The sequence below is a fragment of the Theropithecus gelada genome, chromosome 18 (genome assembly GCF_003255815.1).
Source record: "Theropithecus gelada isolate Dixy chromosome 18, Tgel_1.0, whole genome shotgun sequence".
NCBI lineage: Eukaryota > Metazoa > Chordata > Mammalia > Primates > Cercopithecidae > Theropithecus > Theropithecus gelada.
The window spans coordinates 23,595,908-23,613,645 of NC_037686.1; the positions used below are offsets into that span (position 1 = coordinate 23,595,908).

Below are 17,738 nucleotides of genomic sequence, written 5' to 3' on the forward strand. Positions count from 1 at the left end.
AAAAAAAAAAAAAAAAAAAAAAAAAAACAAGTGTAAAAAAAGACAGAAGAAATGGATCCATGAGGCAAAGTACAGCCCCAGACTAATCCCATGATCACCCAACTTCATGTGCAAGAGTGACTTCTAACCTTCATGAGCCAGTTTACAATTTTCATGGAGTTTTTCTACCTGCACTAGCAAAAACTCCAAGGAAAATATATATTAATAAACCTAAGCGAATTGACCGAAAGACAGAGCAATCAGGAGACCCTTCGCACCCAGCAGAAGAGGAACTGTTAAGTACTTACTTCTCCTCAGAGAAGAATTTCTGTTGTATTTTAATTGAACCCCAAGAACCACATGATTCTTCAACCATTATGGGTAAGATCATTTTCTTAGGTCTGGTTTTAACTGACTTTTTATTTGGTAATTCATTTATGTTTATATAAAATGCCAAGCATAACATGAAAAGTGGTTACAGGACTATTCTAAGGGAGAGAGAAAATAGATACCAAAAATATTCCAATGTTCTTATGAATCTTTTCCCTTGCGTCAGGACAAAAAAAAAAAAAAAAGAAATGTAAAGAAGAAAGGAGGAGATGCACAATCAGAGTCAGTAAAGACAACTGCTATTTTTATCTGTCATAGCTGTTGCAGTCTAATGGGAAGCAATTTCCAACATTCAACTATGGAGCTGGTACTTACATGGAAATAGAAGTTGCCTAGTGTTTGTTGCTGGCAAAGAGTTATCAGAGAGGTTAAATATATAAAAGGGAAGAGTCAGATACAGGTTCTTCTTCCTACTTTAGGTTTTCCACTGTGTGTGCAAATGACCCTCCCTGGTGGTGTGCAGATGCTCTGAAAGGTATCCTCACACCACAAGGGAGAGGAGCGAGACCCTGCTGTCCTGGAGAAGTGCAGAGTTAGAACAGCTGTGGCCACTTCCAGGGATGGTCACAACATCCCATCCAATCATCAATCTTGAACTACAAGGACTCTTTCTTAAGCAAACATTATACCTGGCCGAGCGCGGTGGCTCACACCTGTAAATCTCAGCGCTTTGGGAGGCTGAAGTGGGCATATCATCTGAGGTCGGGAGCTCAAGACCAACCTGGCCAACATGGCAAAACTCCGTCTCTATGAAAAATACAAAAATTAGCCAGGCATGGTGGCAGGCACCCGTGATCCTGGCTACTCGGGAGACTGAGACTGGAGAATCCCTTGAACCTGGAGGCAGAGGTTGCAGTGAGCTGAGATCACGCCACTGCACTCCAGCCTGGGTGACTAGAGTAAAACTCTGTCTCAAAAATAAAAAAAAATTTTAAAAATTATACCTACATTCTCTTCTTATCAGAGAAAAATATCTACAGTGAGCTTTTCAAAAAGTTTTTACAAACTTTTTGCCATTTAATTTCAGACAGTTATGAGTTTTCCCTACTTCTGACTTAGTTGAGGGGAAATGTATATAACACGTTTATGTGTGTTGTGTATATAACACATATAACACGTTTATGTGTGTTGGTGGGGGGTATTACTTTGCCATGCCATTTGTTTCCTCCATGCCTAACTTAACCCAGACTTTCACACCTTATAGGAAAACCAGTGAGTCTGGAGAGCTGCATGGGCTCACAACTGAGGAGGAATTTGTAGAAGGGATATACAAAGTGGAAATAGACACCAAATCTTACTGGAAGTCACTTGGCATCTCCCCATTCCATGAGCATGCAGAGGTGAGTATATAAACCTTCGAGGGTTGTTTTGGTGTTGGTTTTTGCTTTTGGCATCCCAGGAAATGCACAGTTTTACTTAGCATACCACAGAAATGTCCTAAAGAAGGTGATGAATGTCCAAAGGTTCCCTCTCCTCTTATACAAGAACAAATTCACAACACTCTGAGAAGCACATTTCTTTTTGACTTTGAGGAAAATCCATTTAGTAACATGACTTGAACTTACATGACACTATTCATAGTCTATTCATTCCACTTTATGTGAATATTGATGTATCTGCTGTTGAAATAATACGTTTATGAGGCAGACCTCCAGACCCCACGTAGAGTGTATGAAACAAGAGATGCACCATTTTATTTCTCTAAAACCTGTAACATTCTTCATTCCAAAACACATCTGGCTCCTCGGAGGTTTGGACAAGTGATTCTTGGCAACACATACATAGAGAGACAATAAAATCAAAGTAATAATGGCAACACAACAGATAACATTTACTAAGCATACACCATGTGGCAGACACAATTATAAGTGTTTTCTATATTTAACCTACTTAATCCTCAGGAACAAGCCACTGAGGTCAGTCCTATTATTATCCCCATCTCATAGATGAAGCAAATGAGGCACCAGAAAGTCAAATAACTTGTCAAAGGTCACAGGGCTAGGAAACGCACAAGTAGAGATGTTTACAAACAAGGCCCAGGCTGGGTTTGCCCTCAATTCTGCTCTGCCTCGCATTGTGACCCAGGAAATTTGTTCCCCTGTGAAAAGCCAAGCTTAAAAAAAGAAAAGCCACATTTGTAACGTGCTCTGTTCCCCTGCCTATGGTGAGGATCTTCGAACAGTTATACATCTCCCTGTCTTCCCCTTGTCTTAATTTCTTCAGTCATTTGAAACAGATGGCTGTCATGGAAATAGAATCCAGACATGTTGGTCAGAGTTAAAAGATCAACTAATTCCATCAAAAATAGCTCAGCATGAAAGGGAACTATTCTCTGGCTTAGTCATGGATGAGACTTTCAATTGCTATAAAGTGGTTCCTTTATTAGGCAATGTTACCAGGGAAACAATAGGGGCTTGACTTCTGGGGCCCACAAGTCACCAAGGGAGCCCCATCTACCAAGAAGCATGTCCCTGACTACCCCGCAGCCAGGCAGCAAGACACGGACGCCGGTCAGGGCAGCAGCAGGGTTTCAGTGGTGCCCAGCACAAGACATTGCCCCTAGAGTCTCAGCCCCTACCCTTGAGTAGTAGAACTGCCTACCTGAGACCGTTGTTTGCCTAAGACCTGGGTCTCAGCCTGATGGGAACCATCTAAAAAGTTCATCGCCATACTGCCCACGTGTTGTTCTCTTTCATTAGATCTCAGCTTCCTTGACTGCTCTTCACTCTTGTTTATTCATTCAACAAACATTTAAAAAATAAAAGCATTCTATGTGTGGAACACTCTGATAGATGCTGGAGATTCAGAAATGAAAATACATCCCTACCCTTGGAATGGAGGGGAAAGGACTGAAGTAAGACAGACTAGGCAGGACCATCAGCCCAGCTTGAAGCCCAGATAAATATGGAGAACAAGAGCGAGTGAGTAGTGAGAGATGAGTCCCGGTGCCTCACTTTGGTGACTGGTGCATGGTGGGCTTCATGCAGCTTCTTCTGATAAATGCCTCCTTCAGAACCGGTCACCTCTACCTTGGCCAGTGACCCAGGTGGTCACATTAGATTTACCAAGGGAAACTGGAAACTTTTATTAGGAGCTCTCAGGCCTCTTCACTTCATGGATTTTTTTTTTTTTTCTTTTTTTTTTTGAGATGGAGTTTTGCTCTGTCACCCAGGCTGGAATGCAGTGGTGCAATCTTGGCTCACTGCAACCTCTACTTCCCAGGTTCAAGCAATTCTTCTGCCTCAGCCTCCCGAGTAGCTGGGACTACAGGTGCACGCCACCATACCCAGCTAATTTTTGTATTTTTCATTGAGACAAGGTTTCACCACATTGGCCAGGCTGGTCTCGAACTCCAGACCTCAGGTGATTCACCCACCTCAGCCTCCCAAAGTGCTGGCATTACAGGTGTGAGCCAGTACACCCAGCTACTTCATGGATTTTTGATCACAGATTATGCCTCTTATAATTTTTAAGAAGAATCAAGTGGGCTGAAGGTCAATGTCACCATAAGATAAAAGATATTTTTATTAGTTGATTCTAGGGAGTTGGCCTTAAGGGGAGCCCTTTCTTCTTAACAGATTCTTAGGTGATTCTCACTTCCTCTTGCCCCAATATTATTTTTGTTTTTGGTATGGCTCACTCAGCTCCTTTTTCCCTCCTATCCCTAAGTAATCCGGGTTTCTTTTTCCCATATTTGGAACAAAATGTATTTATGCAGAGTGTGTCCAAAACTCAACCCAAGGCCCGTATACAAAATAAATCAAATTAAACACATCTTTACTGTCTTCTACCTCTTTCCTGACCTCAATTTATCCCAACTTGCCTCACTCTGAGAATCAAGCCTGTCCCAGCACATGAGTTGCAGATACTCTACTGAATTTGACAGAACTGTGTGACTATCTGGAACAGCATTTTGATCCACAATTTGCCCAGTTACAAAGCTTAAATGAGGTCTAGTGCATGCATGTATATTTCAAAATTCCACCATGCTCTTCCACACTCTGTATGGTAAATAGAGCCCTGAAATGCTTTTGGTTCATATTTCATTGCTTGCTATACATAAAAATATACTTTTTCTTCTTCATGTTAGAAAATGCAAAGAATAGTGGGGTAGGGGAATCTCTGGGCTTGGAGACAGGAGACTTACCTTCCTACTGTGGTTCCATCAGTATGTAGACTGGGGCAATACAAGAATTCAAGTCTGGTTTGCTCATCTGTAAAATGGGAAGAATGTTTCCAGCTCCAGAATGCTAAGTCTCTAAGTCTGTGGTTGGCAGCCACTATTGCAGCAGCTTTTCAATGACTCAGTGCATTTTTCCATTCTCCCCACCTTTTTTTTTCTAAAACCAACAAAATAAATACAGCCTTTAGGCTCTCTGGGATTTCCCTTAGTCAAGCTAGGGCCATCCTGACTTTTGATGTGAATTTGCAAAACAAGACCTGGTTCTGTACTCCTGCTCTAAGGGCTGTGCATGGTTCCAAAGGCTTGGCTTGCCAGCGTATTTGAGCTTTTTCCTTCTGTTCAAACTGTTCAAAATATAAAAGAATAAAATTAATTAAGTTGGCACTGGACTTCCGGTGGTCAGTCGTGTGTCATCTGTACGGTTTTCGGGCTCTGGTGGAAATGGATACTGTCTGTCTTCTCTCATAGGTGGTATTCACAGCCAACGACTCCGGCCCCCGCCACTACACCATCGCCGCCCTGCTGAGCCCCTACTCCTATTCCACCACGGCTGTTGTCACCAATCCCAAGGAATGAGGGACTTCTCCTCCAGAGGATCTGAAGGACGAGGGATGGGATTTCATGTAACCAAGAGTATTCCATTTTTACTAAAGCAGTGTTTTCACCTCATAAGCTATGTTAGGAGTCCAGGCAGAGACAATAAAACATTCCTGTGAAAGGCACTTTTCATTCCATTTTAACTTGATTTTTTAAATTCCCTTATTGTCCCTTCCAAAAAAACAAGAATCAAAATTCTACAAAGAAGCAAAGGAATTCTAGAACATATCTGGGCAGAACGCTAGGAGAGATCCAAATTTCCAATTTCTTGCAAGCAAAGCACATATTAAATATGATCTGCAGTCATTAAAAAGACACATTCTGTAAATGAGAAAGCCTTATTTTCCTGTAACCTTCAGTGAACAGCAAAAGACACATTCTAAGGGCCCACTTCTTTACTGTGGGCATTTCTTTCTTTTTTTTTTTTTTCTTTTCTTTTCCTTTTTCAAGACAAAGTCTCACTCTGTCGCCCAGGCTAGAATGCAGTGGTGTGATCTCAGCTCACTGCAACCTCTGCTTCCGGGTTCAAGCGATTCTCCTGCCTCAGCCTCCCAAGCAGCTGGGTTTACAGGTGCCCGCCACCACACCTGGCTAATTTTTCTACTTGTAGTAGAGATGGGGTTTCGCCATATTGGCTAGGCTGGCCTCAGGTGATCCACCTGCCTCAGCCTCCCAAAGTGCTGGGATTACAGGCATGAGCCACTACACCCGGCCCCTACTCTGGGCATTTCTTTGATTTAAGAGAAGGGCAGCTCCAACAAGACACACCTGCAGAGACTCAGGCCATCCGATCAGTTCAGGCTAGATCCACGCTGCAATCAGCCAGGTCAGGGACAAACCAAAGAACCCCACACACCCAATTTACTTAGGCTGATCCAAAATCCATGTATGGAGAACTCACATGCAGCAGGCACTATTTTAGGTGATCTGAACATAAAGAATAGGACCCAGTACCTGCATTTATTTAAAGAACTCACAATCTTTTGAAAAGATAACTGTTTCATCATGGTTTGGCAGGAGGCTATGGTACAAGGCACAGCAAAGGTAAGAAGGAGGAAAAAACCAACACCCTAGAGAAATCAGAAAATGACTCTGAATAGGTGTCACTTAATCTGAGTGTTGGTAATTTGTCAGATAGACAAGGGAAAAGGTATTCTAGGCAGAGAGAATACAGTTTGCAAGGCCCAGCCAAGTGAAACAATTTGATAAGTTGAGAGAGCAGACGATGATTCAGAATGTTGAAGGGCAAAGGTATTGAGGTGGGATGGGTTATGCTGCTATCACAAATGACCTTAAATCTTGGAGGCTTAACAAAGTAAAAGTTTATGTCTCACTTGTGCCAGGTCCAATGCAGAACTCCTTGTTCTAGAGACTATTTAGGGTGGCCTTCCTTCTAATGGTGACTGTTTGAGACAGTTTGATTTAGTCTTGTGGCTTCAAGGTCACTCTGGTGACATTTAGCCAGCAGACTGAGGGAACATAGTATAGTATTAGACCCCTCTGTGCTGAAGTGTCACACGTGAGTCCCACTGACATCTCACTGGCTAGAGCTAGTTACATGCCCCAATCTAGATGTGCTGAGAAATGTGGCCCCTGGCTGGGAGCCATTTCCCAGAACAACTAACTCTATGTTCTAGAAGAGGAGCACTAATCTGAGTTGGCCAACAACCATCTCTACCACAGTAGGGTTGGAACTGGTGGGACATGAGGCTGGAGTGAAGTTTGGTTTTATCTACCACCCATTACAGCTGTGAATTTGTCTTAAAAGCAACATGGTTCCATTGAAGGGAACCTTGACATCAGTCATATGGCTGGGACAAGAATAGTTACCACTTGCCCATAATCTCCAACCAGGATTCTCCAGTAGAACCTGAGTTAGACACATGGTTTAGGCCTAAACCTACCTGGGTGGTCTTTCTATTTTCCTCCAAATTCAAATCTCAAATCTTGCTACCCTCTAACTGGCTGTGTTGAGAGAGGAAGAAACTTGAAGAGAATACAGTATAAGTTTAGACTTTTTCACAAGCACTTTTCCCAAAATACAAAACAAAATCAACGTCTCCAATTCTATTCAACATTGTTAGCAAGTCCTTGTTCCACGCATATTGGTTAATCCATAGCAAATTGCCATTTTTATAGATCAAATGGTCAAATATTGGCAATTTCATAAGGTTCACTCTATTACTACCATGATTGTATTGGTCACTAACCTGCCTATTTTGAGAATGCTACATATTCATTTGGCTGTTGTTAAATAGCTATGGATTTTCATAATCAAAACAGGTTGAAAATATGAATCAGTTTAAAACTATATACATATGGCCAGGTGTGGTGGCTCAAGCTTATAATTCCAGCACTTTGGGGGGCCGAGGTGGGCAGATCACTTGAGGTCAGGCGTTCAAGACCAGCTTAGCCAACATGGTGAAACTCCATCACTACTAAAAATACAAAAATTAGCCGGGCATGGTGGTAGGCACCTGTAGTCCCAGCTACTTGAAGACTGAGGCAGGAGAATCGCTTGAACCCAGGAAGCAGAGGTTGCAGTGAGCCGAGATCATGCCACTGTACTCCAGCCTGGGCAACAGAGCAAGACTCTGTCTGAAAGAAAATAAACTATATATGTATTTTTAAAGGAACTGGTTCATGCAATTATGGGAGCTGGCAGGTTTAAAATCTATAGGGCGGACCCACAGGCAGGAAACCCAGGGAAGGGTTGATGTTGCAGTCTCATCTGGAAGCAGAATTCCTTTTTCCTCATGGATCAGGAGGAGGAGCCTGAGTCTATTCTTTTAAGGCTGTCAAGTGATTGGAAGGGGCTCACCCACATTATGAAGGGTCATCTACTTTGCTCAAAGTCCATGGGCTTAAATGTCAATCATGTCTAAAACATACTTTCACAGCAACATCTAGGCTGGTGTTTGACCAAAGACAGGCCTAACCAAGTTGACAATAAAATTAACCATCGCAGTCCCCTTTCCCAAATTTGTTCATCATAGAATGAAATCTTTGGCCACATTCCTATTCTTGAGGTCATGGGGGAAACTGATATACCATGAAGAAGATCCCTCCAGCTTTAGGGAGTTAAGAGATGCGTGTTTCTGATTAGTGGGGAAGGTTATGAATGGAATTAATTAACATATTCATTTATCTTTTGGGGTATCTTATGGGAATCAAGTGTAGGGCTGGCTGGAGGCCACCAAGGTTGATATGTTAGAAGCAGGATATTGGCAGGCTTTTCTCATAAGCATTCATTGGCATTTCAAGGCTTTAGGTGAGCAGTTCCTCGCCATTTAAATTAATTGAGAACTCAATAACTACTCTGGCAAATTTAAGTTTCTCTGCTTTTCAGGGCTTTCCAAAGCTCCCCGAATGGCTTTGGGCAAATTGCTTGACCTTACGTATCTATTTCCTTATCCTAAAACAAGTCTCCAAACGTAGCATTCAGTGGCTCTCTAACCTGAACCTAACCTACCCCTCCAACTTTTTCCATCAGGAGTTTCCAGCTCTCTGCTTCTGAAAATCCAGTTCTCGTCTCCCTCTCTGCTATGATCAGACTAACTCCCACCAAGACATCTTAGCTGATGTGGTTTTCTACAACCTAGACGACTATTCCTCTATATGTCCCATCTTTGAAATACAGTTCATATCTCTTTAATAGACACAGAGTTCTGGTAAATCAACATTAAATAAATGGGCCCCCTGTATCTGTATAAGATGACAGAGGTGAGTGGACACGCAGTCCACAGGAGAGGTTCGAATGGCCAATACCATGAGAAAATATGTTCAGTATTGCAAGGCAAAAAGAGAAGTTGAGCTAAATATTAAGAGTAATTTTTGACTTTCAGAATGGCATAGATTTCGATGAACATAAACCTAGGACAAAATTTGGAAGAACCCTGCAGGAGGCTTTATTCATTTCCTAGGGCTGTGATAGCAAAGCACCAAAAACAGAGTGGCTTAAAACAACAGAAATGTATTGTCTCGCAGCTCTGGAGGATGGAAGTCTGAAATTAAGGTATTTTGGGGCCATACTTCCTCCAAACCTTGCAGGGGAGAATCCTTCCTTGCCTCTTTCTAGCTTCTGTTGGTGGCACTTGATCTTTGGAGTTCCTTGGCTTGCAGCCATATCACTCCATGATCTGCCTCTTTCATCACATGATGCTCTCCCTGTGTCTTTTTCCAAATTTTCCTCTTCTAAGGACCCCAGTCATGCTGGATTAGGGTCCTCCCTAATTACCTGCTCTTAACTATTTAGTTAATATCTGTTAAGACTATTTCCAAATAAGGTCACATTCACAGGTCATAATTTTTGCAAAGGCACTTTTAGGTCTTTGTTGTTCTGTATTAGTATCTTCTGCTTATGTCCTTTCATGGCCATTGTTATGGGTGAAACTATGTCCCCTGGAAAAGACATTGAATAAAAATCTGATATAGTTGGTTCCATCTTGCTTCTAACCTTCAAGCTGTCCCTTAGTCATTCCTGGGCATGGGCCAAGCTAACTTTGAGATGAGTTTATTTTACAGTTTAACCTTAAAGCAAGAATCATAATAGCTCTTCCCAAACTAAACCACCATTGTAAAACTAATAAAAGGGCACAAGGTTAGGATTTTGAGATGTGCCTAAATTATGCTAAGATACAGGCATAATTAAACACTAACCAGCCACTCACTATTCTGGAGGTCACAAGATTTATAACTTCCCCAATTACTCCTGTAAATAACATCACTGTTATAAAACCTAATATTGGCCTTTTAAAAGGTTTTTTCAGACTTTTACACTTCTGACAATCAACTGACTTGGACTTCACCTCAACACACACCTGTGACTCAACTGGTCCTGTGGCCCCCACCCAGAGGCTGACTCAGTGCACAAGGACCGTTTTTTTCCATAACCCTATGATTTCATCTCCAACCAATCAACATTCCCTCTCCCTAGCTCGCTGCCCACCAAACTATGCTTCTTTTGTTGTTGTTGTTGTTTTGAGACAGGGTCTTGCTCTGTTGCCCAAGCTGGAGGGCACTGGCACCATCACGGCTCGCTGCAGCCTCAAACTTCTGAGATCCAGCAATCCTCCTGCTTCAATCTCCTGAGAAACTGGGACACCAGGTGTATACCATCACACCTGACTAATTGAAAAATGTTTTATAGAGACAGGCTCTCACTATGTTGCCTTGGCTGGCCTCAAACTCTTGGGCTCAAACAGTCCTCTGCCTTGGCCTCCCAAAGTGCTGGGATTACAAGTGTGAGCCACCACACCTGGCCCACACTTTCCTTTAAAAACCCCTAACCTCCAAGCCTTTGGGGAGACTGATTTGAGTAATAACTCCAGTTCTTCCACATGGCTGGCCTTGCATTAATTAAACTCTTGCTTTACTGCAATACTATGGTCTCAGTGAATTGGTTTTGTATGCACAGCAGGAAAAATGCATCAGGCAATTACAGACCAAGGGAGAAAACAACCATTTCAGTGGAAGCAGTATGGACAGAAGACAGTCAGTGACCGGACAACACATTCCTCTTTACATCAAGATGCTCCATAACCTCCAAAAGGTGGATGGAATTCACGGAAAAACGAAGAAGGCTGAGCATTAAACTGGAAGTCAAACTGAGTTTATTCCAACAGATAAGATTAAGTATGCTGATACCAAAGGAACTATGGACAGGAAAACTAAGTTTAATTCAGATATTTGTATAGCATCACTCTCTCCCTTTCTCTCTAATACACACACACACACTCACACAGTTTGTTCTGTTTCTCTGGAGAACCCTGAACTTATACAGGTACTGTACTATCATCCACCCTTTGAAGGTCCCTTTGTATGGTAATGGGGAGGACTTGTAGGTTCTGGAGCAGGGGAGCAACATGATGGAAGCTGAGTTTAAGAAAACAGCATTTGATCACTGATCATCAGAGAAGTGCAAATCAAAACTACAATAAGATATCATCTCAGTCCAGTTAACATGGTTGACATTACAAAAGACAGGCAATAACAAATGCTGGCAAGAATGTGGAGATAAAGAATAGAACTACCATTTGATCCAGCAATCCCACTATTGGGTATCTATCCACCCAGAGGAAAAGAAGTAATTATATGAACAAGACACTTGCACATGCATGTTTATAGTAGCACAACTCACAATTGCAAAAATATGGAACAGCCCAAATGCCCATCAATCAATGAGTGGATATATATATATACACACACACACACATATACACCACAATTTCTTTATCCACTCATTTATTAATAAAGCTATTTTTATGGCTGTGTAGTATTCCATTATATATATGTATATGTACTTTTTATGGCTGAGTAGTGTGATATAAAAGGAACCAAATAATGGCATTTGCAGCAACCTGGATGGAATTGGAGACCATTATTCTCAGTGAAGTAACTCAGGAATGGAAAACCAAGCAGTTATGTTCTCACTCATAAGTGGGAGATAAGCAATGAGGATACAAAGGCATAACAATGATACAATGGACTCTGAGGACTCAGGGAGGGGAGATGGGTGGGAGCGGAGTGAGGGATAAGACTACAAATTGCATACAGTGATGGGTGCGCCAAAATCTCAGAAATTACCACTAAAGAACTTAATCGTGTAACAAAATACCACCTGTTCCCCAAAAACCTATGGAAATAAAAAATAAAATAAATAATAAAGAATGTGTAGAAAAGGGAAGCCTCCTACACTGTTGATGGTAATGTAAATTATTACAACCACTATAGAGGACAGTTTGGAGTTTCCTCAAAAAGCTAAACATTCAGCTACCACATGATCCAGCAATCTCACCGTTGGGTACATCCCCAAAAGAAAGGAAATCAGTATATCAAAGAGAAATCTGCACTCACTCCTATGTTTGTTGCAGCGCTGTGGACACTATCTAAGATTTGGAAGCAACCTAAGTGTCCATCAACAGATGAATAGATAAAGAAAATGAGGTTCATATACACAACGGATCACTATTCAGCCATAAGATCCAGCCATTTGCAACAAAGTGGAAGGAACTGGAGATTATTATGTTACGTGAAATAAGCCAGGCACAGAAAGACAAACAATGTATGTTCTCACTTATTTGTAAGATCTAAAAATCAAAACAAGTGAACTCACGAACATAGAGAATAGAAGGATAGTTACCAGAGGCTATGAAGGACAGTGCGGGACTGGGGGGAGGCAGGGATGGTTAATGGGTACAAAAAACAGAAAGAATGAATAAGATCTACTATTCAATAGTATAACAGGGTGACTATAGTCAATAATAACTTAACTGTATATTTTAGAATTACTTAAAGAAGGTAATTGGATTATTTGTGATTTAAAGGATAAATGCTTGAGGGGATGAATTTAAAAAGCAAAACAAAATTTGTAGGAATGAACATCACAGGACTGATTGGGAGAAGGTAGAGGAATCACACTGACACATTTGTAGCAATGAAGATTTGAGTTGATGTGACATTGCATTAGGGAGGCAGACATAGAAATGCCGGAAAAGGAATGCATGTCAGATCTTAAAATGTGTATGTGATGGAAAGAGGTTTGATTTGCATTCCTCAGGGAAAAATCATGAGGTAGATTAAAAAGTAACCAATGCCTGACGGGGGGATGAATGATGAGGTTCTGATCCCATTTACCTGTGTGAACTTTCTACCTTGTGAATCAATCACTTGTATCCCAATACGAAAACATAAAGTCAGTCTTTGTAAAGAAGGTGTGTGTGCTGTGGGTACGGTGGACGGTAAATGTTTAACTGGCTCTTTGGAGGAAAAAAGCTAGCTCGGGTTTGTTACGTTTGCCAATTTTCATGGTAAAAACAATCTCACCATGGCAATTTCAAACTACTACCACGATGTCACTAAATGCACAGCTGGGAAGAGTTGTATAGAAGTCTAGTGTAGTATTTCCACCATACAGATACAATAGATAGAAACAGCCTCAAGAGTACCGGTAAGGTAGTTAGGCAGCAATAAGATTAGACTGTTTATTATCTTTGTTTGAATATAAGTTAATGCTACGTTCAATAACCAGCTCACGAAATTTCTGAAAATTTAAAATAAGCTATTAGTTGCTGATTCCAGCACACTACTGTATATATCCTCTGTGTTACAACTCCTTTCTATAACGGTGTGAGTGTGTTTGTGTGTGAATATTGAGGGGGAGAGTTTAAACAACAGTGTCATTTAAAAGAAGGGTATTCATTCTCATAAAATGTCCCTGCCCTTTTTAACAAGAAGAAAAAGCTATGTATGATGTCTATGTAAGGCACACTCAAATAAACGTAATATTTGAATAAGACATTTATATGTGAGAGGCTATTTCACAATTACCTCTTCTAAAGGCTCTCTTTTGCCACATATTCTATCTTTAGGGAACCAGGGATCCCTATTGAAATCAGTAGATGCCCTGAGACTATGAACCTAGACTTTACAGATAAAAATCATTGGTCTGGTCTCACACACAGAAGTTGATTAGTGATTTTTTCCCATTAACCATCCTGATATTTCAGGATGCTTGATTGCCAAAGCCTGGAAAATCGTTTCTGAGATAAGAACAGATATCCAGCAGTTTTGGAGATGGAAGCAATGCCAAAGATGGGACTATTTTTTCTTATTGTTTTAGATGCAAACATCAAAAAAAAAAAAAAGAAAAAGAAAAAAAAACCAGGATGCACACTTAGTCCCTATCTCTAAATGTGTTTGTCTCTCTCTCTCTAGCCATCTTCTCCTTCCCAGAGCCCAGGGCTATGCTTTGGGAGCCAAATTAGAAGCAGCTGTGGAGTGGTGCTGCCTAAGGACAAAAGAGAAATTACTGGAGACGATATAATAGATGAATGGAGTCATGTGAAACAGGGGAGGCATGGAAATGAGCACGTGTGGTCAGAACTGCTGGAGAACCCAGGTCAGAGAGCAGAGGGCAGCTTGATGGATGTGGATAGCTCGTGAACCTTGCCCCTTGTATGTCAGGCCAGGCACTTTGTGAGTGAAGGCAACGTAGAGGAGTTGTTTCTCCCACATCAATTGCAGGTTTTTAAGCAGAGATGCGTCATGTTTAGATTAGTATTCCAAACCAGTGTTTCTTATTTTAAAAAAAATCTATACAATGTGCTATGGTTTGATTGTATTCCCTCCAAAATTCAGGTGTTGCCAATGTGATGATACTATTTGAATAACTCTTATTTGAAATACTTGGGACCAGAAGTGTTTCAGATTTTTTTTTCCAGTTTTTGAGTATTTGCATGATATTGGTTGAACATCCCTAACCTGAAAATTCGAAGTCCAAAGTGCTCCACTCAGCGTTTCCTTTGAGCATTCTGCTGGAGCTCAAAATGTTTCGGCTTTTGGAGCGTTTCAGATTTCAGATGTTCAGATTGCAGATGCCTGTATTAAGAGGTGGAACTTTTAAGAGGTGATTAGGCCATAAGGGCTCCTCCCTCAGGAATGTGATTAAGGCCCTTATATAAGACAATTCATACAGGCTTCAGCTCTCTTGCCCTTCCACCTTCCAAAACGTGAGGGCACAGCATCTCTCCGTTTTTGGAGGACACAGCACCAAAGTACCATCGTGGAAGCAGAGACTGGGCCCTTACCAGCTGGCACCTTGATCTTGGACTTCACAGTCCCCAGAACTGTACAAAATAGATTTCTGTTCTTTGTAAGTTACCTAGTCTAAAGTATTTTGTTATAGCAGCACAAAGAGCCTAAGACACCGTGTTTATTTAACTTTTCATTTTGAACTAGTTTTAGCCTTTCAAAGAAGTTAGAAAAACAGTACATAGAGCTCTTTACCAAACTTCTCTTAATATTAACCACTTACCTGACCATAGTGCAATTATCAAAACCAGGAAAAGAACACTGATAGAAATACTTTTTAGTTTCATCCAACCTATAACAGCTTCTCAGTCTTTCTTTGCTACAGCATTTTTTCTAGAGCTGCTATAACAAGTAACAACAAACAGGGTGGCTTAAAACAACAAGAACGTATTGTCTCACAGTTCTAGAGGCCAAAAGTCCAACATCAAAATGTTGGCAGGGCTGTGCTGTCTCTGAAATCTGTAGAGGATAATCCTTCCTTGCTTCTTCAAAGCTTCCTGGGCTTGCAGCTACATCACTCCAATCTCTGCCTCTGTTGTCACAGGGCAGTCTCCCTGTGTGTCTTTGCCTTCACATGGCTATCTTCTCATAAGGACACTAGCCATATTGGACTAGAGGCCACCCTAAACAGCATGATCTCATCTTTTAAAATCAATATATATTTATACACATGTATATGTATATATCTAATTTTTTAAATGTAACAAGAAATTTACTGTCTTAATTTTTCAGTGCACAGTTCAGTAGCGTTAAGTATATTTACATGGTAGTGAAACAGATTTCCAGGACCTTGTCATCTTGCAAATCTGAAACTCTATACCCATTAAACAACAACTCGCCTTTACTCCCTCCCCTCAGCCCCTGGTAACCTCCGTTTTCCTTTCTGTTTCTATAAATTCGACTACTTCAGTTGCACATAAGTGGAATCATGTAGTATCTGTTTTTTTGTGACATGTATGACTCTGTCTTGGTGACTTACGTCTGCAGCAGCTCTATTTCCAAATAAGGTCACGCACTGAGTTACTAGGGGTTAGAATGTGTTTATCTGTTTTGGGGGATCACAATTCAACTTACAACACTTGTCTTTCATCACTGACAGTTTTGAAGAGTACTGATCAGTTATTTTGAGGGTATCCCTTAATTTGGATTTGCCTGATGTTTTTCTCATGACTGAAATGGGATTATGCATTTTTGGCGAGGATATTACAGAAATGATATTGTGTTCTTCTCAGTGCATAATATCTAGGAGTTTATGTTGTAAATACATTATATTCCGTGGCCCATTTTTGATAAACAAAAAGTTTCACACAATCCACTGGTGGGGTGGGTGAGGTAATCTCATGGTAGCGTGAAAAAGGCTGAGAGGGGAAGAACAAGGGAACCTGGAAAACTACACAGGATGTTGTTGATGATAATAAAGGCTGGTGATGATAAAAAACAGGATTTAACTAGAAATGGAAAGGAGAGAATGGTGTCAATACGCTACACAGTCCACATCCCCCAGGAACACACCTTTGAGGTTGAATCAGTTGGGTTTATTACTCCTTCCAGCAAGAGAAAGCATATTCCATGGGAAACCGTGGGGCATCTCACTAAGAGGGTGTTAGAAGAAAACCTATTAGAGGACTCGGGCTTTGGTTGGGTGACTTTGGGGAGAGTCTAAGGAACTGGGGATAATTCTATGATTGGGTATCTCAAGCACTTCTACAGGAAGGGCAGACCAGAGTAGAGATAAAGGCGTGATTTGTAAAGCAGCAGCAGTTACTCATTTTAGTGGGAGGGTGACATCTGGTATTTTGTGGGTTTCACAGTGATTTTTGTTTTTGTCTTATGTTGTCATAGTCTCAGAGCGACCTTGGTTGGTGTTGATGTTCTGTGAGATTACATCCAAGGGATCAACACAGCTCAGCTAGGAGAGAGCCAGATTAGCTTGTAATAACATTGAGGCCACTTCTCAGATACCAGGATGTTTAAATATTTCCTTCTTTTCCTTGATGTCTATAGAGGTATTTGAATAGAAAATCAGCAGATGAGTGATGATAGCTTTGTTGTGGGCTGTGAGAGAATGAGAGGAGTCTAGGAAGCCTTGGGCTTCCGTCCTGGCTAATCGTGTGAATGGATGAGAGAGTAACTGAGTTCAGGGATACGGGCAGAAGAACAGCTTTGCAGTCAGAGATAATGAGTCCAATTTTAGCTACACTGAGCCTGGGGTAATCAGGCAGTTTCCAATCTCATAGCTTCGAAGCTGGCACTATGTGCACACACACAGAGCCCAAAAACAAAAAACCACTAATACTGAGATATCTTCTGAAAACAAAAATCACAAAGCCTAATCATAAATCACAAATACCTCCTGAAACATTTTGATAGCACCTGTCAAACAAGAAAATTTAGAGTATTTATGCCTCTCACTGCATTTTGTCCACCAAGAGCTACAGCACAGGCAGCACTTCCTAAGAATGTTTATTTCCCACCCAACCCCTTAGTTTTACAGCCAATTCCTTCCTCTGACTTCACGCTTCATAGAACACACCCCTCCCTGAGCCCCATTACATCTTCTTACTGCCTTTCAAAATGGAAATAAGCTTAGAATCAATTCCATTTTCCTGGCTCCCCATTCTCTCTGGGTTAGAACTGGCCCAGTTAATTTAAAGCCAAGGCAGATGGTAATTCATCTTTGGCAATCAATGCAAGTGCTGAAGGAGAGACGGGTCACATGCAGGCTTTCTTAAATCAACACTTGTGTGGAGCTTCCCTCCAGGCTCAGCGGTCACCCTCCTGCTGTTGCTGCCATTAATTTCACTCCCCAGGAGACGGAAGGTGGTGGAACTGGGTATAAGGCATGGTGTGAAAGCACAGTAACAGGCTTCAGGAGAGCATGCTGAGGCTGAACTCAGAGCCTGGGTCGCTGCCTGAAGAAGCACTTGTGCTGAGCTCAGTGAATACTACTCTTGGCTTCATTAGGAAAGTGTATTTAGAAAAGATATACATTTTTTTA

General features: G+C 41.3%; 1 protein-coding gene across 2 annotated transcripts in view; it reads left to right on the forward strand.

Moving 5' to 3' along the window:
- TTR (transthyretin) overlaps window positions 1-5,275 on the forward strand; it is a 7,387-nt gene extending 2,112 nt beyond the window's left edge. Inside the window, exons 3-4 of one of the 2 annotated variants that reach the window (XM_025365009.1) lie at window positions 1,574-1,709; window positions 5,021-5,275. In XM_025365009.1, coding sequence (XP_025220794.1) covers window positions 1,574-1,709; window positions 5,021-5,128 — 244 coding nt within the window. In that variant the 3' untranslated portion in view covers window positions 5,129-5,275. The remainder of the gene's footprint in view (window positions 1-1,573; window positions 1,710-5,020) is intronic. The other variant, XM_025365008.1, reaches the window with a different exon arrangement.
- The last annotated feature ends 12,463 nt before the right edge of the window (window positions 5,276-17,738 follow it).